Here is a 25321-nt window from a genome sequence, read left to right on the forward strand (position 1 = left end):
TCCAGCCCTCCCGGCTCCGCCTGGGCTCCTCCTCTCCAGAGCTTCCCGGGCGCCCGCCGTGACCGCAGCGTTCGGGCTGTGGCCGTCCCCGCCGAGCTATGCATCCTGCGCGCCCTGGTTCGCGCCCGGCGCTGGCGCTGCTGCTCCTCTGGGCCGGGACCGGGATGCCCGCCGCGGTGCCCCTCGCGCCCCCCGCGCCGCCGCTCTTCAACGTGAGCCTGGACGCGGCGCCCGAGCTGCGCTGGCTGCCGGCGCTGCAGCACTTCGACCTGGACTTCGTGCGCGCCGCGATGGAGCACATCCTCGGGTGAGCTGAGCGCGGCGCGGGCCGGGCTGCGGGGCTGCGGGGCTGCGGGGCTGCGGGGCTGCGGGGCTGCGGGGCTGCGGGGCTGCGGGGCTGCGGGGCTGCGGGGCTGCGGGGCTGCGGGGCTGCGGGGCTGCGGGGACGGGCTGCTGGGGCCGGGTGCGGGAAAGCTCACGCGCGCGTATTTGAACCGAGACGCAGCCCCTTCCCGCCCTCCGCGCCGGCCGCGCCGTCTCCCCTCCCCCGCGCCCGGCCTCGGGCGTGAGAAGAAGGGGCTGGCGGGGACCGGAGCTGGTCTTCGCTGCTGCTCTAGGCGGCGTCGAGGTCCGGGACGATCCTGCGCGGCTGGTTCGGCGTTCCGGCTCGGTGTCCCCAGGGGCACGCCCGTCCTCGGGACATTCCAGGTCCGGGTGGTGCTGCAGACGTTGCCCCGGGCTGCGTTGCCGGGGGCGCAGCCCTCGCCCGCCAAGCCCGCCCCTTTGGGGACCACGCTCGCTCGGCCTCTCTCCAGTGGAGGTTTCCCTTTCCTCTCCTGGAGGCTGCGGATCGGGTGGTGCGTAACCCGAACTGTCCGCTCTCTGGGGAAGGGAGGCAACAGCATCGCTCCTACGAATGGGAGCCTTAGGTCCCCTCACTCTCCTCCCCACCCCACCCCCCACTCACAAACACACTCGCACCCCTGCACCCTCTGAGCTCAGTCACCCTCGCGCTTTTCTTTTCCAGGGATAAGGTCCCCAAGTGGGTGCACGCGGTGATGCGAAAGGCAGTGGGGGAGCTGGAGGGCTCCCTGCCCCAGCCCTACCGCGATGAGATCCGCGGCCTGTGCGAGGCCCTGGGCTTCAGCCTGGCGGACTGCATCCTCATCAACATGGCCTACGAGGCCACCGCGTGAGTGCCCCGGCTTGGGAGTGGGGGGAGACCTGTGTCCAGGGTGATAAAAACGGGGTGGTGCCTGGGCTGCCCAGAAACCCCCAGCTCTTCGTCTTTGCTTTTCTGGGTAAATCTGAGCAGCAGGTCACGCCTGGATTCCCCCAAGGCAAGTGGCTTCTCTGATCTCAATACTGAACTTTCCCTCCACCTGGTGCCCCCTTTCTCCCACCACCAGCCTAGGTAGCATCCCCCTTCTGAAACTGCGCAGCGTGTGCTTTCCAAGAAGTTTTGGGGACTAACCCCACTCTCACCAGCAATCCTCGGGCCGCCCTAGCACTGATTTGTCCCTGCAGCCCTTCCTCCCCCATGTCTGGCATAGCTAGTGATCCGGATGCTTCTTCCAGTCTGGTCCCCCCAGGGCTGGGGCCACAGGCCAACCAATGTTTGGGGTGCTGAGTGGGTCTGATAAAACGCGGGGCACAGACCGGGGAGCCATATGGAGTGCCTGGTTGATCCCAGACAAAGTGCAGGGAAGCCTCAAGTCTCCATTGACTCAGTAAGAGGTCCTGGGATTAAGAGGTTTCTGCCTTCAGGACTAAATTGTTTTGCTACCAGACCAGCCTCATCTGGTAGCATCTTGCAGATACTTAAACACAGTGCGGACCAGTAGTTTTGCTAGCTTTACCCCGTGGCCAGCTAAGTTTCTATTGAACGAGTACAAACATCGTTTTACGTAAATGTTAAAGGCACAGGGTAACATGAAATACCCATTGCATGTTGAAGTTGTTTATTACACGTCCTCACAAGCTAGTGTCTTCTTAAAATATGATGCTTTGTAAAACACTGTGTAATATGAAGCAAGAATCCTCGTGATTCGTCCGCAATGTGATAATGGCTTCCGGCTACCAGAAGATGATGAAAAAAGTTACTGGGATAACGAAACTTGACTGTCAGCCCCTCTCCTCCCCCGACATCTTTCAGGAAGAACTAGACAGAGCAGGTTAACATGCATCGTGACTGCGTTTCTCCTCAGGAAAATGTTTTAAGACACAAACTTGTTCGAGTGCTTTTCAATTGGACTGAGTTAATTTTGCCATTCCTTGATTCCTATCTATCCCCATTGTTTCCCCGTTCTGGCATGTGGCTTTCTCACTGAGAGAGAAAAAATCCATTTTCATATTCACCTTCACCTTCTTTCGTTGGAGTCACTGATTGAATGAAGCAAAAGTCCCAGGAAGAGTATTCTAACTTTGGGATGTGATGTTAAGGTGTAGATTGAATTGCCCGACAACACAAAACACAGGCAGACTCCGCTAACCTTAACAAAGGAAACGTTTTATTCTCATTTCTGATGTCAGCTTACGGCTTTTCAAGTCAGGCTAAGACCAGCTACCCCACGCTGAGCCCGCTGGGTGCCGGGCACTGAAAGTGGCATCGCCTGCCGTGGTGTGGAAACCACGCTGGAGCTGCTGAAAGCACGTGTGTCTCCATTGCTGCAGTGCCTTTCCCAAAGCAGACCTGCCCCCCATGCCCCGTGCACGTGGGCTACCTCATGTGGGCATGACGTGGAAGTAGTGTTGTCTTGCCAATTTTGAAAAACCAGACTTTGCTTTAGTCACTTGCCATAATTTTATCAGTCCCCTCCTTGACATGAACTCTTAAAAGTTAAGATCGGAAACCTTGGGAAAACCTAACACCTTACCCAGCTTCCTTCTTTAAACAAACATAAAAACTAAGTACCATTTCTTTTCTCCTGACTCCAAAAGTACTATGTAATCATTCTGGAAAATTAATAAATGCAGAGAAGTGAAAAGAAATGAATGATATCCTATTACTCCGAAAGGACAATCAGTTCTTCAAGGTGCTTCCCCTCAGTTCTGTGTGAATAAACATATCTTCTTCCCCATTCCCCAGAATTGGACACGCTGTTGTCAATATGTTTTTCACATAACATTTCACATCCTCAAAGGATTTATTTACATACCTTGCCACACCACTTCCTGCTTCCTCAAACTGCTTCTCTCTGGCTCCTTCTCTATTAGCTCTGTGCAAAGAGGTCTAAAGGGGACAGGAAAAGTGCAAGCCCCTAAAGAGGTGGCCATTTGTCCAAGGAGACGAAATGAAACATTTGTGGAGCGGAACGGTTTAGTGCCAATCTGCTGGCTCTGAGAAGTTCGTGGAACAGGGCGGTGACCCTGAGCGAGCTTTGAACAATGTATTAAATAGGCTACACACTGCCGCGCAGAGGAATAAGCAAAGTACTGTTCTAGCGGAGCCCACCATGGGTCAGTTCAGATTGAGATTGAGGATGAAGTTCTCTGTCCACGTGTTTTCGATGCTGTGTGTGCTGCGGGCAAAGATCTGGTAACACGGGACGCGGATGCGCTGTGTCCAGCGTGTCTGCACCTTGAATTGTGAATCCATAGCTTTGGACAAGGATTCTATAGCCTATGGGTCCATTATAATGAATAACAATTGTGTTTTACTTTAAGGATTTATCTTAATAATGAAAACCTCATTTTCCTTTTTCTTTTTCTCATTCATTCATTATTGTTGAACTTTCCCCCTTTTCTCAGATTCTGCACCAGTATTGTGGCTCAAGACTCCAGAGGCCACATTTACCACGGCCGGAATCTGGATTATCCATTTGGGGATTTCTTACGCAAAATGACTATGGATGTACAGTTCTTAAAGAACGGGAAGGTATGGTCCATACAGCATAAGATTCAGAAATCCGAGACTTGATGACCCAAGTTAGCAATCATGGCCTGCTACTTAAATGTGTTATCAGTTTAAGATATAAAAAACATCAAACTCCTGGAAAAAAACACCAGAAGAGAGGGTTACATCAATTACACTTATAGAAAGAAGAGTCATCTGTTATTATTAGCATAAATAGGTCAATCCATATTCCTTGGGGAAATCTCTATGAGGGTATGGCCTGTCGTCCACTTATGACGCCACGCCAGCTCTTTCCTCTGCTTTCCCATGTTCGGGGGGCGGAGAAGCTGTGTAGTGTAATGGCTAGAAACACCCAGCTTTGGGGTCTGACAGTCCTGACTCTGAATCCTGCTTTTGTCACTTATTTCCTTTATGAACCTGGGAAATCACTTAAGCCGATTTTGTAGGCTATAGCTCAAGAGGTCGATAATTACTTTATGGTGATAGTTATTTTCATCATAGTAAAGTCTGGTAACCCTGAAAAGAAAACCACTGCTGAGCTGTATTCTGTGGTGTTACTTATTTAGAAGTATAGTCTAATAGGTACTATTGTCACATTTCTGTGTAAACTTTTAGGGAGATGGCATTCATCGATACTCATTGATTATACATAGCAGGCTATTATTATGAAACAGCACAGAGCATGCCAAAGCCAGATTTTGGCTTTGGGGGACATTGTTTAAGGACAAAGACTATATTTTGTTTGTTCTTTGCATTTAGAGATTGAGTCACAAATATGAAAAACTCATTTACTCACTTATTCATTTGGTCATCCGCTTTTACAAACAAAATCTCTTTTTTAAAATTTGAACAGCACAGGGTTTCCCGCATTCTGCCACTTCTGGGATGGAGCTTCCTAACCTTCTTTGTGCGGAAACGCCTGTGGTGAAGCCTGCTGATCCCTTCTTAGAATTATGTTTATTATACATAAACTAAGAGGCAGGGGCTTGCAAAGAAAACCATTAAGTTGAAATACAGCCATTTCATTATTTTATTTATTTTTTTAAATTATTTTTATTGATCTCAGAGAGGAAGGAAGAGGGAAAGAAAGATACAAACATCAATGATGAGAGAATCATTGGTAGGCTGCCTCCTGCACAGCCCCTCCTAGGGCTCCAGCCCGCAAACTGGGCATGTGCTCTCACCAGGAACGGAACCATGACCTCCTGGTTCATAGGTCAGTAGTCAACCACTGAGCTACACAAGCCGGGCAATTTTATGTATTCTTAACACATTAAATTGTAACATTTGGCTTTAATAACTACCATAATTTTCAGGGTGGTGACAAGGGTATATGATATTTCAAGATATGTGTGCATAGCATAGCAAGATAGGTATGATTCCAAAATGTATTATGTGAAAATAGCTGCAATTTCTGCTGGTGACAGAATCACAGGCACTGCTCTGATGGCATGGTTTATTGCATGTATTCATTACTGAAGAAATTAAATTTCAGTTAGAAGTTAGTGAAAATATAGATGTACTTTTTTTCCCTATCCAAGGTTATAGGTCCACTGAATTCTATCCAAGGTTAAATCTTTTACAAGGCTATTTCAGAGTTTTATTCTATTATGTTGGAACCTTAGAAGAAGAAGCAATCCATGAAATTGTGGGGCAAAATAAGGCGATTTCAAAGTATATCTGGTTGGAATGGTAACATGGTGCCTTATCTCTTGATTTCAGGTCGCATACACAGGAACCACGTTTATTGGCTATGTAGGATTGTGGACTGGCCAGAGTCCTTACAAGTTTACAGTTTCTGGTGACGAACGAGGTAATCAAAATGAACGCCCAAGCATTTTTAGCCACGTCCTTGTTCATTTTTATCCAAGTACTGCACTCACTCACCCAACAGAACGTGTAGAACAACTACTACACACGAGGGCAGGGACTTGCATTCTGGTGAGGTTAGATGGGCAGTGGGCACGGCAGCAAGGAAGACGACTGCAGGTGGCTAAAAGTGCAAGGAAGTAAAGCAGGGTGATGTGATGGAGAATGAAGGAGGGGCAGGACGCTTACTATAGCTAGAGGGCCAGGGAGGGCCTGACTCACGGGATTCTGCCAGGCTCCATGCATCCTGCTGGAGTCAGTAGTGTGGTTACAGAAGGGAGTAAGCAAGGGTGGGGTGGAGAGAGGGCCGAGGCCATGGTGTGGGTCATGAGGAGGAGTTTGGAATTTAAGCACAATGGAAGCTCTTAAGGATTTAGGCGAGGGAGTGAACAGATATTTACATTTTAGCTATCACGTTGGCAGCTCCGAAGAGGCTGAATTGTGTTGGGTTGAGTGGAAGCAGAGGCTGTTAGGAAGCTTTGTGGTGATCTGGAGGCTGTATGCTGGCCTTCCACTGGCAACATCTGTGAAGCACTTTACAGTTTACTGTGCACTTTCTCGTAAGTTTTCTCAGTAGAGCCTTACAACAGTCCTTCTACAAGGCAGGGCTGATATGATTAACCCATTCCCGATGTAGAGGAGGAAACAGGCTCAGAAGAACTGAGCGCTAGCAGGTGGAGAGGTAGTTCTCCTTGATTTCACGGGTCCAGGCCCAAAGCTCTGATTGTTATAGAGATTCTTGCTACCATTCCCCAAATCTCAGGGACATCATCCAGTTCCACAAAATGTGGGAAACCCAGAGGTAACTTCTGGTCTGTGTCCTCAGGAACTTACAGCTGAGTGAAGGAGACATACACAAGGAGTCTCTTCAAGTTTAGTGTTGGTCATTGATGAACCCCATTGACTTCCTGTTATTGTTTCCTCTGATTAGGTTTATTCTTTTTTTAAAATAATCCTCACCCAAGGATATGTTGAGAGAGAGAGAAACATCGATCAGTTGCCTCCTGCACGAGCACTGACCAGGAATCAAACACGCAACCTGGGTAGGTGCCCTGACTGGGAATTGAACCCTCAACCTTTCGGTGTATGGGATGATGCTCCAACCGACTGAGCCACACTGGCCAGGGCTATCATAGTCAGTTCTTTATCCTAATGTGTTTCTTCAACATTTTCTCAGATGTCAGCATGTGTGAGCCTGTTTCTCAAATAGTAGTCCAACCACAGCATGACATTTATTCAGATTTTACACAAAATGCCTAAACACATGTATAAACACATGTATATTTATTAAAAAGTGGGCTTTGTTTCCATCATTTTGCAACTCAGATTGTTTAACAAACTGATCAGTAGAACCTAAGGTGTGAGCAGTTTACAAATAATGCAGTTACTCTAACACATATTTAATTAAATCCTGTCAAACTGCTTTTTAAAAACTTTAAAATCTTATTTAAATGAAAACTATCTTTTTTAAAAATATATATATTTTACAGAGAGGATGGGAGAGGGAGAGTTAGAAACACTGATGAGAGAGAAACACCTGCACACCTCCTACTGGGGATGTGCCCGCAACCAAGGTACATGCGCTTGACCGGAATCGAACCTGGGACCTTTCAGTCCGCAGGCTGACGCTCTGTCCAGAGATAAACCAGTCAGGGCAGAAAACTATCTTTTAATCTGCTAATATTGAGTTGAAAGGCCTGCACAATAAGGTAACATCTCTTGGTTAATGGAGACGATATATTCAGTTACACTTCTTGGCATTATGGAGAGTGCCAGCAGTGCCTCTAACCGCTCCGGAAGGGGAAGGATATGAGGATTAACTAATGGCATAGAGACAAGGAGCCTTAACTAACCACCTGGCGGTTAAGATCTTAGACTCCAGAGCCAGCTTCCTTGGTTTCTATCTTAGTGCTGTCACTTGCTGGCTGGGTGACCAGGACCAAGGTGCTTAACCTGTCTGTCTGGACTTCAGTGTCCTCATCTGGAAAGCAGGGATGGTAACCACCGCTGTGAGGATGAAATGAGTTCCTGTTTGAGCAGTGCGCAGAGCAGAGCCTGGCACAGGATAAGAGCCGGAGGAGCATTTGTTGGTATTGCCACATCCCCAAGCCTGACCTCTGAAACCCAGATTAGAGTACCCATCCCCGTCTCAGCATCTCCACCGTGACGTCTACCAAGTATCTCAAACTTCACGGGCTTAAGCAGATCTCTTGACTTTTTCTTTCCTTTTTTTAATTTTTAAATTTTTGAATTTTTTATTTTTTAAATACATTTTATTGATTTTTTTACAGAAAGGAAGGGAGAGATAGAGAGTTAGAAACATTGATGAGAGAGAAACATCGATCAGTGCCTCCTGCATACCCCCCAACTGGGGATGTGCCTGCGACCAAGGTACATGCCATTGGCCAGGATCTAACCTGGGACCTTTCAGTCCCCAGGCCGACACTCTATCCACTGAGCCAAACCGGTTAGGGCGTGATCTCTTGACTTTTTCTTTCCTTCTTTTCTTGCCCTCACCCTGCCTCCACCTAAACCTGTTCCTCTCTTGGTTTGTGTGTCTTAGGAAATGGCACTGCTAATCAGCTGATGGTACCAGGAGATTCTTTGATCCCTAACTCCCCGAGTCTAGCCAGCTCTACAACCAAAACAGTTCTGTCCTTGTCCATTCTGTCTACCTTCAGCGCTAGGCTACCTGCATCACACCGGTACTGCTGCCGTCCCTGTTCACCCGGTCTCTCTGCTTCTCACCCTCCTATGGTTCCTTTTTAACCAGCAGCTGGCACGGTCAGGTGTTCCTCTGTTTAAAACCCACAGTGATGCTCCGTTTCACTTATAACAAATCCAAAGTCCTGAGTCTGACCTTAGAACTCTACACCATCAGCTCCTGTACCTCATTTCACACCTGTGTCCCTCTCCCTCACCCCACCTGCACCTCACCAGCATGCTTTCTTTTCCTGACGTCTACCACACTTGTTCCTGCCTTAGGTTCTTCAGCCCATCTTAACTCAAACGTCTGCAACTCAGAGAGGCTGTCCTTATGTTCTTGAAAGGAATCTTCCCTTGTAACTCGTGATTATATTATCCTGTCTCATTTTCTTTATCACAGTTATCCAGGTCTTGTTTATGTAATAGTATGGCCAACTGAGCACCAGGTGTCACGAGGTTTTGCTAGAAATAAATGGCAAATATTTATTCAAGGGCTTTCGGGTTTGTATACCAGAGACACAACTAGGCAATACCCAGAGTGTTGTGAAGAAGAAAGAAAAGCAAAGAGTTTTTATAGTAAGAAGTACATTCTTCAGAAGGATGAGTCCTGCATTCTTAGCCTCTGGCAATCTTAGCAGATGGCGATCTTGATCTTCCAGATGTCAGGCGTCTGGAGGATGGATGCTAGGCTGTCAGACATGTGAATATTCTTTCCTCAGATCTTCACAGGGTTATCTGTGGGATACAGCTACCGCAATCTATCTACCTCCCCAGACATTAATACACTATTGAAAAGTTCAAAAGTTCACGTTCCCTGGCTAATTAAAGCAGGAATGATAGAATTGTTTCCTCATGCCTCAGCCTACTTGCTTTTAGTAATTGTGCAGCTTGACTATCGTGACTCTGTTTTAGTTCTTCACTCTTTCCTCGGTATACTAGCTTCTTCTGTTCACTGTTCAATTCCAAGGGTCTGGACAAGTCAGGATGTGCCAGTGTTTCCTGAAAAGGCCATATGAGCAGGGTGACCCCCAAATCTCCAAGGAGCTGAGAGGCCAGAGAAAGAAGCGGACAAGTCCAGCTTGTCAGTGTAGTTTTAACGGGGAACTTACAGAAACACAGTCCTGGGCAGCAACAGGAAAACAGGAAAAGTGGGTTACCCCATACACCACCTCTTTTATCCCTTAAGGAAAGGACCTGTATTTCCAAGAGGCATTAGGGAACTAAGGGACCAGATACCTGGTGCTCTGGTGCTAGGGAGAGCTAAGAAAGGTAACATTGAGGACACCTTGCCCCCCGAGGAAGGACTAAATGGTGGAAGAAGGTTAATGGTAGTTCCTGATTAACCTGGAGCCTCCCAACCGCATTCCAGAGTCCAGCAAGGGAATTGGTGGGGGAGGGGTCAAGGATTCCGGAGGATTAGTTTTATGTTTAATGGTTGTTGTTAGAATAACTCAGCAAAATAAAATTTGTTTATTACTGGACAACATTGTTTCACACATACATCAAATAGGCAAAAAACAAAACAAAACAAAAAAACAAACTCCAAATCACAGAAAACAAAAAAATACACCCAAAAAAACCCAGCAACTTCACAGACAAAAAAAAAAGGGGGGGGAAGGAAGGAAGAAAACCTTTTTATCTTCGGCCTTTTTAACCATCTCCTACAAACCAACTACTTATAATACAGCTAAATACATAAACAGAACCTTAATGGAATTCTCAGAAAAAAAATTTTGTTGTTTTTGCTTTTTTAAATAAAAATATGTTTATAGATTTCATAGAGGGAGAGAGAGATAGGAACATCAATGATGAGAGAGAATCATTGATTAGCTGCCTCCTGCACACCCCTACTGGGGACTGAGCCTACAACCCAGGCATGTGCCCTGACGGATTGAATTGTGACCTCCTGGTTAATAAGTTGATGCTCAAACACTGATCCATGCTGGCTAGGCAGTTTTTGCTTTTTTCCACAAGGTTTTTTTTTTTTCTTCCTTTGAGATGATGATGAACCTGGGGACACCACAAGTAAAATCAGAAGCAGGACAGAGAATGCTGCAAAGACTGGTTTGTTCATCCCAAGATTATGACAAATGGATGACCCCCAAGTATATATTCAGAAATATAAGATGTAAATAACAAATACAAATACATTTTCCTTTCTAAAGTACTTTGAAGAAAATATGCAGGACCTTGGAAGTTTGGTTCTCTTTTCCTCCCTGCTGCAAATTCACACTGTGATTTGGGCTGGGCCGTGGAGTGGCTGTCATCTGCAGGTGGCGCTGCCCTCTCCCTCCCCGCCGTGGGTCGGTGGGCAGGTGGGCAGAAGTCTCTATGTAAAGTTACCACCTTTAGATTCTGATATGGGAAGTGGAGAAAGATAGGCCACAGAGGCCTTTTTTTTTTTTTTAAGTTTAACTTTTCCTCTTTTGCTGTTTAGTCATTCTCATGGTCTTTTGCTTCTTGGAGGGTTAGTTGTTTTTGTTTTTTTGTTTTAATTTACAGTGCCTTTTATTTAATCTTTGCCATTATTTTCTTTTTTTAAAATATATTTTTATTGATTTTTTTTTTATAGAGAGGAAGAGAGAGGGATAGAGAGTCAGAAACATCGATGAGAGAGAATCATCGATCAGCTGCCTCTTGCACACCCCCTACTGGGGATGTGCCCACAACCAAATACATGCCCTTGACTGGAATTGAACCTGGGACCCTTCAGTCTACAGGCCGACGCTCCATCCACTGAGCCAAACCAGTTTCGGCTTGGAGGGTTAGTTTTAAGTGGAGTCAGCTCTTCAGGGAGTCAGCTCTATTGAACAGCCACATAGCAGATGTTCAATGCTTATTTCTTGAATGAAAAGTATTCTTTGGAAGTAAATCCCCTGTAGAAATTTTCAAGATGTTAAAAAGTAATTTTGGGAAATAATTGTAAATTTGTTCTGTTTTCTTTTTTAAAGTGAGCCCCAATTAAACTTAGTCATGGAAGATATACTCTTTACAGTCTTCCTAATACTTACTGAGCCACTTCTGATAGTTCCATAGCTTTATTTTCCCTGAGGTAATTCATAGAGTGATTTCCTTTAAGATAATTGTCATGGCTACCTGGCACTGGAAATTCTTGTACACACACACACACACACACACACACACATTTACACAGAACACAGAATCTTTGGTGCCTGAAAACAATGCTTTTAGCTTTATCTTTGAAAACTGGATGCTAATAAAATCACTCTTCATCTACCAACATTCTTCCCCCTCTCCCACACCCATCAGCTTGGACTATGGGAAGGAAACAAGACTTAAGGAATTTTAAAAAGTGGCAGCAAGCTGTAACCAGTTTGGCTCAGTGGATAGAGCGTCAGCCTGCGGACTCAAGGGTCCCAGGTTTGATTCTGGTCAAGGGCATGTACCTTGGTTGCAGGCACATCCCCAGTCAGGGGTGTGCAGGAGGCAGCTGATTGATGTTTCTCTCTCATTGATGTTCCTACTCCCTCTCCCTTCCTCTCTGTAAAAAATCAATAAAATATATATTTTTTAAAAAGTGGCAGCATTGTGTATTCACTTATTGTTCCTTTACCTCGGCAGATAAAGGCTGGTGGTGGGAGAATGCGATCGCTGCCTTTTTTCAGAGACACTCTCCGATCAGCTGGCTTATCCGCACTGTGAGTATATCGACTGTGGAGCCAGCCTCACTCTGACGTCATCGTCTGCGATGCTCTGTGTCATTTAACAATGTTGTACTTAACGTAAGAAGCTCCTGCAAAGAATAAGCATCTAAAGGTTTGCAAAGTGCATATCAATCTTTTGATGATAAGTGAAAGTGGTAAGGACAGATTTTAGTCAGTGGTATAATATTGCAATGGGAGAAAGTGTCCAGCGTGACTTGCACTCAACTTTGATTTGTACAGAGGTACCTGGGTGTTTTAAAGGGGGAGTGGGTAATGGAGGAGGTGAGGGGGAACACAGGAGAGTCAGAGGATTGACAAATTACAAAGAGCCTAAAGGAGGGGTTGTTTGTGTAAAACCTGAGTTTGCTAACTGTTTGGCTCCTTCCCTCCAGCAGACTGGGAGACAAGGGCCCTAGCTTCAGGTGTTGGCTGAAACAGACAGTAAATTATTTTGTCAATGTCCAGGGAGGTCATTGACTGGTCTAATAATCAAATTGACATGAGACAGATTAGCAGGAGGAAAAAAAAATTAATAACGTCTATACCTCCTGGATAACACCGAAGAAAACTGTAACTCTTACCAAAATGGCGGAAGCCATCACCTTAAATACATTCACTGAGGACAAAGGGAGATGTGGAGGGTGGGGAGTCAGTTATGGGAAATAACCAGGAAAAAGTATAGCAAGAGCATGATTTTTGTTTGTTTGTTTTTATTGGTTTCAAAGAAAGGAAGATAGAGGGAGAGAGGAGTAGAAATATCAGTGATGAGAGAGTATCATCACCGATGATTTTCTGCACACCCCCTACTCGGGATCAAGCTCACAACCCAGGCATGTGCCTTGACTGGGAATTGAACTGACCTTCTGGTTCATAGATTAGTGCTCAACCCCTGAACCACATCAGCTGGGTGAGAGTAAGATTTTTAACAGATTAGTAGTTATAAAATAGTTATGGGGATATGAAGTACAGCGTGGCAATATAGTTAATAATCCTATATAATAAAAAGCTATAGTAGGCAAATCGACTGAACAGCAGAATGACCAATCGCTATGATGCTCACTGACCACCAGGGGGAAGATGCATAATGTAGGAGCTTCCCCTAGTGGTCAGTGCACTCCCACAGGGTGAGCACTGCTCAGCCAGACGCCCTGAGCCAGGCTCGCAGCTGGTGAGTGCAGTGGCGGTGGCGGAAGCCTCTCTTGCCTCTGCAGCAGCACTAAGGATGTCCAACTGCCGGCTTAGGCCCACTTTCTAAACCTTCAGTTGGACATCCCCCGAGGGCTCCCGTACTACAAGAGGGCGCAGGCTGGGCTGAGGGACCCCCTGCCAAGTACATGAGTTTTGTGCACTGGGCCTCTAGCATTGTAATAACTATGTATGTTGCCACGGGGTACTAGAAATATCAGGGAACACTTTGTAAAGTATATGATTGTCTAACCAGTGTGCTATATGCCTGAAACCAATCCTAGATAATAAAAGGGTAATATGCACATAGACCAAATGGCAGAACAACTGGACAACCAATCAAAGCATAATATGTAATGATATGCTAAGGCTGCTCAACTGCTTGCTATACATGCACTGACAACCAGGGGCAGAGAGTCAACCAGTCACTATGATGTGCATTGACCACCAGGGGGCAAATGCTCTGACTGGTGGCTGCTGGGGTCCGGCCAATTGGGACTGAGTGAGATGGACTGGACACGCCCTAGAGTCCTCCCATGGTGGGGTCCTTCAGCCTGGCCTGTGCCCTCTTGCAATCTGGGACCCCTCGGGAGATGTTAGAGAGCTGGTTTCAGCTTGATCCCACAGGCCACTCCCCTCGGGAGGGCGCCAGATGCAGGGCTCATGGCTGGCCAGCACTGCTGCGGCACTGCAAGCCTCTCCCGATCAGGTCTGATTGGGTGTGAGCCCACAGCAGACACAATAGGTCTGGGATAGGTAAGCAGGAGTGGCAGGTAGAAGCTGCAGGTGGTGTTGGACTGCGGGTTTCGACCTGCTCCCTGCAGGCCACCCAGAGGGACACCACCCATGTATGAATTCGTGCATCGGGCCTCTAATATAAAGTAATATTGAATGTAAACAGTAATTGGAAAAAAAAAATTTTTTTTTTAAAGTAAGATTTCCTTGCAGAGTTGAGTCTAAGCCTTCTCCACTGATAATAGTTTCTAGAGATTCAGACACCCTCACAAATGGAGATTTCTCTGATAAATGGGCAACTTCTACCTGGTTTTCAGAGCTTCTGCCATGTCTGCTGTTTCTTAAAGATAACCAGCTTAAAATAATCCTTATGCCACACGGACATATTTGGGGAGGCAAATTCTGCTCCCCTACAACAGCCTTGAGTTTTCTCAGGGAGTCACTATAAGGGGTGGGGTGGGGGGGCGGAGGCCAGCGTCATTGTAGGGATGTGGCCTTTAGCTGTTGGAAACTGTTAGTGTTTGTTCCAGTCTTTGTAGGCCGGAGTTAAGGCCTGATCAAGAGGAGAGCTCAGAGAAGGCTGGCCGGAGTTTGGTCAAGGAGAGAATCTTGATCTTAGGCTCTACTTTTCCCAAATAGCTGACTGAAATAAGAGATAATATTATGCTTTTCTACATATATAGATGGGCCTCGCCTTTAGAAATCCCAGTGGCAGATATTCCAATTAGCAAAACAAATACATTAGAAGGTAGCTCTACACAAAACTAAAGGAGCATCTGCGTTACAGGACCTACCAGACAGCAGGATTCCAGGCTGCATGTACATTGTCCTTCGACCACAGAAGGCTAGTGTGGCTCAGTGGTAGAGCATCAGCCCATGCACCAAAGGGTCCAGGATTTGGTTCATGGTCAAGGGCATGGGCCTATGTTGCAGATTCATCCAGACCCATTTGGGGGTGCATGTGGGAGGCAACCAATTGATGTGTCTCTCTCACATCCATGTTTCTCTCTCCCCCTTCCCTCCCTTCCACTCTCTCTAAAAAAATCAATGGGAAAAATATCCTCTGGTGAGGATTAAAAAAACATTTTTAATGTAATTTACATAAAGTGAAATGCATAGATATTAAGAGTTTAGTTCAATGTGTTTGACAGTTGTACACACTCATATAGCCACGCCTGTAACCACAAACAAAATAAGACACAGAACATTTTTAAGTCCCAGGAAATTTCCCTAGAATCCTTTCTAATCAGTTCCCAGCCTCCTCTGACACCAGTCTCCCCTCAGGAAACCACTGTTTGACTTCTATCACTACAGAGAACTTTTGCCTGTTCTAGAATTCATATAAATGAAATCATAGTATATGGACTCTGTTTCTTTCACTCAGCATAATCTTTTTCAGATTTATCCATGTTATTTGTGTTACCAACTCGTCCCTTTTATTACTGGAGAATATTCAATTCTATGAATATACCACAATTTATCTATTTTCTTGTTGATAGGCATTGATTGGGTTGTTTCCAGTTTGGGGCTATTATGAATAACCTGCCATAGAAATCCTTGTACAAATCTTTTTGTAAATGTCCGTGTCCATATCAGTTGGGTCAGTGCCTAAGGATGGAATTGGTGGGTCATAAGGTAGATGCATAATTAGTTGAGGTATATAAATAAGTGCCATACAATTCATCTATTTAAAGCAACTCACTTTATATACTCGCAGAGTTGTACAGCTGTCACTACAACCAATTTTTGGAACATTTTCATTTCCCTTAAAAGAAACCCTGTACTCATTCGCAGTCATTATTTCCTCCATTTCCTGAGGTAAACATAAGATACATGTCCTCACCCACAATTTACCTCTGAGTGAAATAAGTCAGCATTGCCTCTAGTATATTCCTTACTGATGTTCTTTTGCTTTTTTCTCATGCAATTCTGTTAGAGGAATGCATGCTTTAATAGTAGTTGGGGGGTGGTTTAGTCAACAAATAAAAAAAAAAAAGAAAATGTTTCATCACTCCTGTTGCCTCACTTTGTAATTTTGCTGAGTTCAGAACACATTAACTCAAGTCTGAATACCTCCCCGCTAACAGCAATATGTGTAAGGCAGGGGATCGTCCACATGTCCCTGCTGGGATGGCGGGTTGTGGTGCTGAATGTGGTGCCTTTGCAGACACGGATATTTTGAGTTGTTCTTTGGTTTGACCCTGTCCTCACCCTGCCCTTGACACTGCCTCAGCGGTGTTCAGGCAGGTGAGCAGAACATGTACTGCTTTCGCACCGCGGGAGAAGGTTGATTGTGAACCAGGCCGTCCACTGCAAGACATTCCTGTGTGATCCGCTTGAGGAGGGTCATCCTTGGAAGCTGAAGATCAGGAAAGCGATTCCCTAGCAGTCCATGCCACAGACCGTGGGAAGTCTTCATGAAGCCCCAGGGGTCACTGAACACCAGCTCAGCTCTCTACTCTCATGTAGCAGCTCTGAGCCTTTGCCAAACCCTTCCATGGGGCTAGAACTCTCTTTCCCACCCCCACTCCCAGCCCCGCAGCTACCACTCTCACCAGTTTAACTTCTGAGTCTCTTTGGCTCAGCTCACGTGATACCTTCCTGAGATGCCTCCTCGGTGCTCAGGATGAGGATGGGTTCTTTGCTCTGACTTCCATAACATCATTCCCTAGCATCACCATTTTCTGTTGATTTTCCTGTCATCCTTCGAAGTTTGGGGAGAACAAGGCTGGGTTGGTCGTATTCACTGCTGTCTCCATACCAGCATGGTGTCTAGCACATAATAGGTACTCAAGAAATACCTGTTGAGCCCAGCCGGTGTGGTGCATTGGTTGGGCATTGACCCATGAACTGAGAGGTTACCAGTTCGATTCCTGGTCAGGGTACATGCCTGGGTTGCGGGTTCAATCCCCAGTGTGGGGCGTGCAGGAGGCAGCCAATAGGTGATGCATCACTGATGTTTCTATCCCTTCCTCCCTCTCACTTCCTCTCTGAAATCAATTCAAGTATATTTTAGTTTTCAATTAGCAATAGTCGCGCCTCGGATACACCTCATTGGCTACGATACTGCCACTGCGCAAATCTCAATTCAAGTATATTTTAAAAATACCTGTTGAAAGAGCAGATGAATGAGGAAACATGGGGAGCGGTCTGTCTAGAATACACGCAGCCCGTGTTTGCTGAGCTGGGCCTAGAACGTGTCAGCCGTTCTTCCCTTTCGTGAGGAAAGTCCTGCTGCCGTTGGCTCCCAGCTGAGGTTCCTTCCGTTTCCAGAGTCCCGGTGACAGGAGGATGAGGTCAGAGCAGTTCAAGGTTGTGATCGTGGGTTCACACGTCAGGAGGGTGTGCGCTGGGCCACGTGGCCCTCAGCTGGTGTGACTGACGATGCTGACGCAGGTTTGTCTCCGCTCAGACCCTGAGCGAAGCAGAAAACTTCGAAGCGGCCGTCGACAAACTGGCCAAGACTCCGCTGATCGCTGACGTGTACTACATTGTGGGCGGCACGTCCCCCCGGGAAGGAGTGGTCATCACGAGGAACAGAAGTGGCCCGGCCGACATTTGGCCTCTGGATCCTCTAAATGGAGCGTAAGTAGGATGAAAGGCTCTGGCCACTTTGCATTAATCATCTATATTGAATTGATGAAGCGGGAGGTATTTTTTCATTTTTTACGTATTTCTTCTTTTACTTAATGTCTCCAGTGACCCTGATAAGATACGATGATGTCTGTGTTGCAGGTGGTTCCGCGTGGAGACCAATTATGACCACTGGAAGCCAGCGCCGCAGAGGGATGACCGGAGGTGGGTCCCGCTCTGCTTCCCAGTCTGCTCAGTGGTCAGGAGAACGCACCCCTCCTTTCACAGGAACTGAGGAGAGCTACCGGTGCCATCCGCTCCCGGAAAACATGCCGGGCCCCTGGCCAGTGCCAGGCGGCGGGGGGAGAGTGTGGTGGGGAACTCGGGGGAGAGCCTTTTGGCAGTCGGTCGGGTGTGGGGAGAGGAAGGCTGGCTCTGGCTGGTGGTGGGGAAAGAAGATTATTTCTGTTCTCTTGAGTCTCTGTTCAGCCATCTGTCAAAGGAAAAGGAAGAGCAAGATTCGTGGTTTCTATGTAAGACTTTTTTTTTTTTTAAATATATTTTATTGATTTTTTTACAGAGAGGAAGAGAGAGGGATAGAGAGAAACATCGATGAGAGAGAAACATCGATTAGCTGCCTCCTGCACACCCCCCTCTGGGGATGTGCCTCCAACCAAGGCACATGCCCCTGACCGGAATCGAACCTGGGACCCAATAGTCTGCAGGCCGACGCTCTATCCACGGAGCCAAACTGGTTTCGGCAAGACTTTTTTTAGGGAAGGAAAATACTTTTCATACCGAGATAAATAAATCACTAAACCAGTCCGGGGCGTTTGTGGTCCCTGCTAATTTTGCAGCTTCTGTGGTTAAAAGTCAGTGCGTCCCAAAGGAGCAGATATTCCCCCCGGGCTTTCCTGCCCCTCGGGGTTTGGTGGGGTTCAGGGATGCCCGAAGTGCCAAGTGACCTTTGACCGTTGTCCTTACAGAACACCTGCCATCAAAGCCCTTAACGCCACTGGCCAGGCACACCTCAGCCTGGAGGCCCTCTTCCAGGTAACTGTTGGGATGCCTAGGTTTCGCTCAGGATGTTTGGTGTCTTGGTTAACAGTGATTTGAAAAAATGCTCTCCTCTAAAGTCAAGCAAATGTGGTAGAAGCAAATGCTAGAATAAAAGTTCTACCTGGTTGAAAACGTTTTTTTAAAAAGCCAGATGACATTTTCTGCATTTGCTTCTGTGGGTTAAAGGATCCGTCTTCACCTACGTTTTTCTGCGTGTTAGAAAAAGGCGCAGATGTAACATGTGGTCATTGTTTCAGAGGAGAAAGGATGCCGGAGGCTGTAACGGTCACTCGGAGACAGGCGGGAGTGTGAAGGGGTTTTGTTCTTCCTCTATGTATTTCTTCTCCTCGCTGATAGTTTTTATAATATGATTTTCTCCTACGCAGGTCTTGTCGGTGTTTCCGGTGTATAACAAGTAAGTGGCACCAGTTCACATCTGTTCCCACGTCCCCTCAGAAGGTGGACCCACGTGCTCTCAGGCTCAGCAGGGACATGGGGAATCCTGTGGAGCAGGCTTCCTAGGTTCTGTGGGAACAGCAGTGAACAAAACAAAGTCTGCTCTCCCGGGACTAGTGTTCCGGCCCAGGAGAGATAAACAAGTATGTCATCAGTCAGGTGATGAGTCCACCAAGAAAAACAAAGATAAAGAAGCACAGAGTCGTTTTCATCTTACCTCTGTGTGGTAGCCGGGCCTGCCTGCACTGGTTGGGAGCCCCTTCATTTCACTGTGAGATCTGAGCTTGAGACAGCTGTGGCCTCCCTTTGTCTTCCCGGGAGGGTTCTGCTGCCCGGTGCTCCTTCCGCAGATAACTCAGTGTCTAAGTTCCCATGCCCTTGACTGTCCACAGCCTGGGGTTTCACCCACATAGCTTTCTGAAGTGAACCCATGGGCTGTCACCACCACTGCCATAGGAAGCTCTTGGTTAAATTTGGGAGGCAGCCACCTCCAACTCAGAGTAGGACCTGAACTTCACCATCGCAGGGCAGCGAGGCTAGACAGCTCAGCCTGCTGGTTATCCTCCCCGCCAGTGTTACCCACGCCTGAGGCCAGCTCCTGAGGCGTGCTGACACCTGCTTCTGTGGTAGGACTAAACTGACTAAAACAAAGAGGAAGCATCTGCAAGGCGATACAGAGGTTTAGCTTCTCAATAAATTCCAGAGCCCAGCATTGTCTATTGACTCATCATTCTCACTTCTGCTTTCTCCATGACAGGGATATCAAAATAGTATTCTTCAGGAAATAGCTAATGCAGATAAAACCTGCAAAGTGGTTTTTAGTTTCAAGTACCTGATGGATTTTTTTATTTTTTTATTTTATTTTTTTAAATTTAATTTAATTTTTTTTTAATTTAAAAAAATATATATTTTATTGGTTTTGTACGGAGAGGAAGGGAGAGAGATAGAGAGTTAGAAACATTGATGAGAGAGAGTCATCGATCAGCTGCCTCTTGCACAACCCCCACTGGAGATATGCCCGCAACCAAGGTACATGCCCTTGACCGGAATCGAACCCGGGTCCCTTCAGTCCCCAAGCCGGCGCTCTATCCATTGAGCCAAACCGGTTTCGGCCTGATGGATTTTTTAAGAAATTAATTTCAGAGAGGAAGGAAGAGGGAGAGAGAAATAGAAACATCCACGATGGGAGAGACTCATGAATCAGCTGCCTCCTGCAAGTCCCCCACTGGGGATCGAGCCCACAACCCGGGCATGTCCGCCCGACTGGAATCAAACCTGGGACCTTTCAGTTCGCAGGCCGACGCTCTATCCATTGAGCCAAACCTGCCAGGGCCCCAATGGATTTTTTTTCTTTGAAACAATCCTCTTTTACACAAGCATAAAATAGGATTTTTCCTGATGGCCTCTAGAGTAACTCATATACGGTGCTTTAAGGTTTGCTATGTGTGATGACATTTTCAAAACTGGCGTTTCTACTTTTACTTTGTACAGTAGTAGGAATATATGTATCTCAAAATACCTGTTTGAAAGTTCTTTTTTAAATGGCCTGATGAAAAGATGAATGCTAAACAGTTTATTTCAGAAACAATATTCTAACAACCAAATACAGAAAGACCAAAATTACCTACTCGTCAGTAATTTACCACTCTACCCAACTGAGCTACTGGGTAACAAGTGGTACCAGTGGTATGCTGGTAAACTAGCTGTTTAGTGGGGAGCACAGGCGTGTTTCAGAGCTAAATTAGTATTATAATAAAATACTATGTTTAATAAAGCATTTCCATGCTGCGAGTAACCCTTATAATTTTAAATAGCTGCGTAGCAGTAGAATGTAGTGTAATTGAGTTAAGCATTTTCCAGTCATAAGTTTTTCCTCTATTAAAGCTCTCAAACACGTTTGTGCAATTCTCTCTTCCCCTTCCCCTCTTGCCCCGACTTTTGAATATTTGCCTTGCCTTGATTCCCAGATGTGGGGTTATTAAGTTAAAGGCTGTGAATGTTGAAATGACTCTGAAATGTTTTGTCAAAATAGAGTGTTAGAAATTATAAACAGTTTACAGAGTAGCATTTTTCTCTTTTGTGTACCTGTAATTGAAAGCTCAAGAGGAACTGCACTTAAAGAATAATCACCACTAAACTTTAGACAAAAAAAGAAAAAAAGAAAAAAAAAGAATAATCACCACTGAGCCAGAATTAATACAGATCCCTGACTTTCGGGCCCTTTACCGGAGGAGGTTAATAGAAATACCGTAAGTCTAAACAGAAGTTAGCTATATGCTGCCCCCTTGTGCTTTTCTATAAAATTACACTCTCCTGCAGTAGAACCTCATGATCTGCTCTGGCTAAAAGCAGAGAAAAAATTTTTTAATTTAATTTCATTGTTTAAAGTATTACAAATAGTAGTACCTATGTCTCCCTTTTTCCACCATTTACCTTCCCCCGGCCTCCCCTACTCCCTAGAACATGCCCTCACCCCACCCCCGGTGAAGGAGAATAGAATTATCACTAAGGCAAATAAGCAGCCAAGGTCCTTATTCAGGAAACATGCCCTTAGTGCTTTCTTTAGCTGGGTGTCTGATCCAGCTGTAGGGCCCAGGACCACTAACTCTGCCTATTCCTGAGCAACCCAGCTCCAGATGTTTTGAACGTGCATCCCAGCTAGTGTCCAGCACAAGTGGAAGGCGGAGGGGGGGGGGGGGGAGAGGCCCGTGTGTGCACCTGGGCTTGTGTTCAGATCTCCTGCTGTGCAGAATGATGCAGAGTGTTGAGTAAATGACATCATACTTTCATCTTTGTATTTGAGCAAGTGGGCCTCCTATCTTGATTCCTGAGCTCTGGCCATCCTCAACCCTGTCTTTTTTTTAAATTTAATTTATTTATTTTTTTATTGACTTTTTACAGAGAGGAAGGGAGAGGGATAGAGAACTAGAAACATCGATAAAAATCATTTGATCACCTGCCTCTTGCACACCCCACACTGGGGATGTGCCCGCAACCAAGGTACATGCCCTTGACCGGAATCGAACCCAGGACCCTTCAGTCCGTAGGCTGACGCTCTCCACTGAGCCAAACCGGTTTTGGCCTCAACCCTGTCTTGATATAAGATTCCCCTGGGCCAGGTGCATTTGCCCACCCAGTCTGGCTCAAGTACTCAGGAATCCTTAGCTCATTTCTGTGCGGGGAGGGGGGGGTGTGGTCTCCTGTTGGTGGTGTGCAGCCATTGTGGGCATCCTGTGGCCAAGGGATGTTTGCTGGGGGTCATGCATGAAGCCTAGATGCAAAGGCTGAGGTGTCCACATACGTGTCCCCCCATTCCCCAGCGGGGTAGGGCAGAGCAGGGTGTGAGAGTCAAGGCTGGACCTTCCTCAGTGCCCAGCATACAACTCTGAGGAGTCTGAGAATTTTAAAATTTGAACGTGGCCTTTCACAGTCTCATCAAAATAGGAGGAATGATCACCTTGTGTGTGGGGTCACTTGATTTGTAAATTTTAAATATTCTGACATATGTGGGCTGCTGTTGGTATTCTTGTCCTAGGTCCCAAGTGTTAGGGAAGGGCTTTAGTATTTTTTCTCTCCTTTGGAATACTAGGGAAAACTATGCGTATATAAACATTTCTCTCATTATTTTCAGCTTCACGGTTTATACTACAGTAATGAGCGCTGCCAACCCAGACCAGTACATGACGCGGGTCAGAATCCTGGGCTAACAGGAAGTAAGCAGAAGAGTGAACTCACCTGCTATGAAAGGTTTGTTAAAGTTTATTGGGGGAGGAAGAGGTGTGTGTGCGTGCTGGTATTTCTCACAGAAGATGGTAACATACTTAACATTTATTATGGCATGTGATTGTCATTTGTATATGATATTGGACAGGCGTCTGGCATGCGATTATCATTTGTGTCGGATGAATGTCACTATTAGGTATTTATTTTGAATTGTTTGTCTGAGAGCGAATCTCCTGGTGCCTGGTAGGTACCGTTTGCTCCCTTATTAAAACCTACACTCAGGGCAAAGTGTTATCTCTTCATTTATACGGAGAGGAAGTTAGCCGGTAGGACTTACGTGTCCCCAGAGTCATAGTGAGGTAGGCCCATCACCTTTGCAGCATAAGACAGGCACTGAGGTCACAGGATGCTAACAGAATTCATTTTAGGCATCAGTGAGCTCATGGATGAGAGGAAGGACCTGAGGAAGGAGCGGGAACCCTTTTTTCTGTCCCTGAGACCTTGTGGGCAGCCACCTACTGATAGGACACCCTTCCCTACTGCAAGGACCTTCTGGAGTCTGTGAACCTGGCCTTGGTTTTGGTCATTCACTTATCATGGGAATGTTAAAAGTCAGATAGAAAGCAGGCAGACCACTGGGGAGTGGGGGGAGGTGGTTAATGTAGGAGGCGGGCTGAGGGAGTGAGCAAAAAGAAAACTCATGGACATGGTGTGGTGATTGCACAGGGGAGGGGGAGCGGGGAGGTGGGAGAGGGCATAGAGGGATAAATGGTGATGGGAAAAATTAAGTTTTTAAAAAAGTCAGATTTTGAATCAAATGCATTTCTTTTTTTTTTCTTTTTCTTTTCTTTCTTTGCAGGTGATTCTTTAAAAATGAAATTCTTGAAGAGCTGCACTTTAAAAAATAAAACAAAGTGAAAGGACCGTATTATTTTACTAGAGGCCTGGTGCACAGATTCGTGCACCAATGGGGTCCCTCAGCCTGGCCTGTGCCCTCTTGCAATCCAGGACCCCTCAGGAGATGTCGGACTGCCAGCTTTGAACCGATTCCCCACAGGCCAGGCCAAGGGGCCCCGCAACAGGCCTCAAGTATGCATATAAGATCTTTGGTTAGTCTCTTCCCGCCCTCCCCCTTCCTCCCTTCTCTCTGAGATTCATCAGTCTGTTCCAGGTTTCCATGCCTGAGTGTTGAGCATCTGCTCCCTGGTGGTCAGTGTGTGTCATAGCTACTGGTTGGACAGTGAGATGGTCACTTAGGCTTTTATATATATAGAAGAGCAACACAGGTTCCTGCCTCATTAAACTCTTCTACTGTTTGAAGTGGGAGGTAGGGGCGGGGGAGGGAAGGGAAAGCAGGAGGATCACTTTGGAGCTGGTTTTGGTAAAATGGGTAGCAGGCTCCTTGCATTCCCTTCCCGTCACTGTTTGCCTTGCCCCTCCCCAAGCTTCCACTATCCTGCCCTGAATGACTCACTCAAACATAATTGGTCTCGGAGGTCAAACTCTATCCCAGCTTCTCCCTATAACACAGCTATGTTATCATACCTCAGCTTACAGAGAAATACATTCGTTGTTCATTATGAAGTGTTTGTGGAAGAGTCTGAGAAAGAAGAATTCTCAAAGGAAATGGAGCCGCCCTCCTTTGAATAGAGCATGTTTGGTTTGCTAGCCTAACCTTTGATTACGTGTTTCCATGTGATGGGATTCTCATTTTGTATAATGTTTCTAACCTGATGTACCGCCTTTTTCTACATAGCCACTTTCTTACTGCTTTTTGAAAGCGGCGTACAGCCAAATAATTTCTGATGGTCACTCGCGGTTAGTTAATAAAATGCTGGAAAAGATGTTGGTGAAGAAAATGAAAATTTTCCAAATATTTAGCGCTGTGTTCTTCCTACCTTCTGAGCAGCTGTCCTGAGGAAGCAGCTCTTGTGTGTGTTTAGGGTCAAGATTCAAAGAAGCACACAGCCGCTTTGTAGAATTGGGTTTTTTCCCACATGCATGTGAAAGAAACCTCTTTGGGATGAAGTCAGAAAGGACTAAAAGCCTGAGCAAAGGAGTCGATGGGTGTTCTTGTTCAGGGCACCAGCCGAAGGAAGGGAAATGGCATGTCTGGAAGGAAATGCTGGCTGGGCACAGGCCACCCGCCCCATCACGCTGCACATCTCTCTGGTTGCCCGGAATATACATGTTTCTTCTTGAACACTGTTAGATCAACACTGTTAAGTTTCCATCATCCAATGCCCCTTTTAAAATCAAACATCAAGAGTAGTTTACTCTTGCCGAAACTGGTTTGGCTCAGTGGATAGAGCATCAGCCTGCGGACTGAAAGGTCCCAGGTTCGATTCCCGTCAAGGGCATGTACCTTGGTTGTGGGCACATTCCCAATAGGGGATGTACAGGAGGCAGCTGATCAATGATTCTCTCTCATGGATGTTTCTAACTATCCCTCTCTCTTCCTCTCTGTAAAAAATCAATAAAATATATATTTTTT

The 25321-nt window shown here is 46.3% G+C and overlaps 1 protein-coding gene across 1 annotated transcript; it reads left to right on the top strand.

The window, feature by feature from the left end:
* NAAA (N-acylethanolamine acid amidase) lies at window positions 1–25321 on the top strand. The gene is made up of 11 exons (XM_084883953.1): window positions 1–307; window positions 1028–1192; window positions 3751–3877; window positions 5579–5669; window positions 12014–12090; window positions 17429–17601; window positions 17752–17814; window positions 18576–18642; window positions 19035–19063; window positions 22736–22851; window positions 23687–25321. Exons 1-10 carry the CDS (start codon window positions 99–101, stop codon window positions 22809–22811), a joined length of 1077 nt encoding a protein of 358 aa, XP_084740079.1. The 5' UTR covers window positions 1–98; the 3' UTR covers window positions 22812–22851; window positions 23687–25321.

This window comes from Pipistrellus hanaki (genome assembly GCF_964339955.1).
Source record: "Pipistrellus hanaki genome assembly, chromosome: 1".
Taxonomy (NCBI): Eukaryota; Metazoa; Chordata; class Mammalia; order Chiroptera; family Vespertilionidae; genus Pipistrellus; species Pipistrellus hanaki.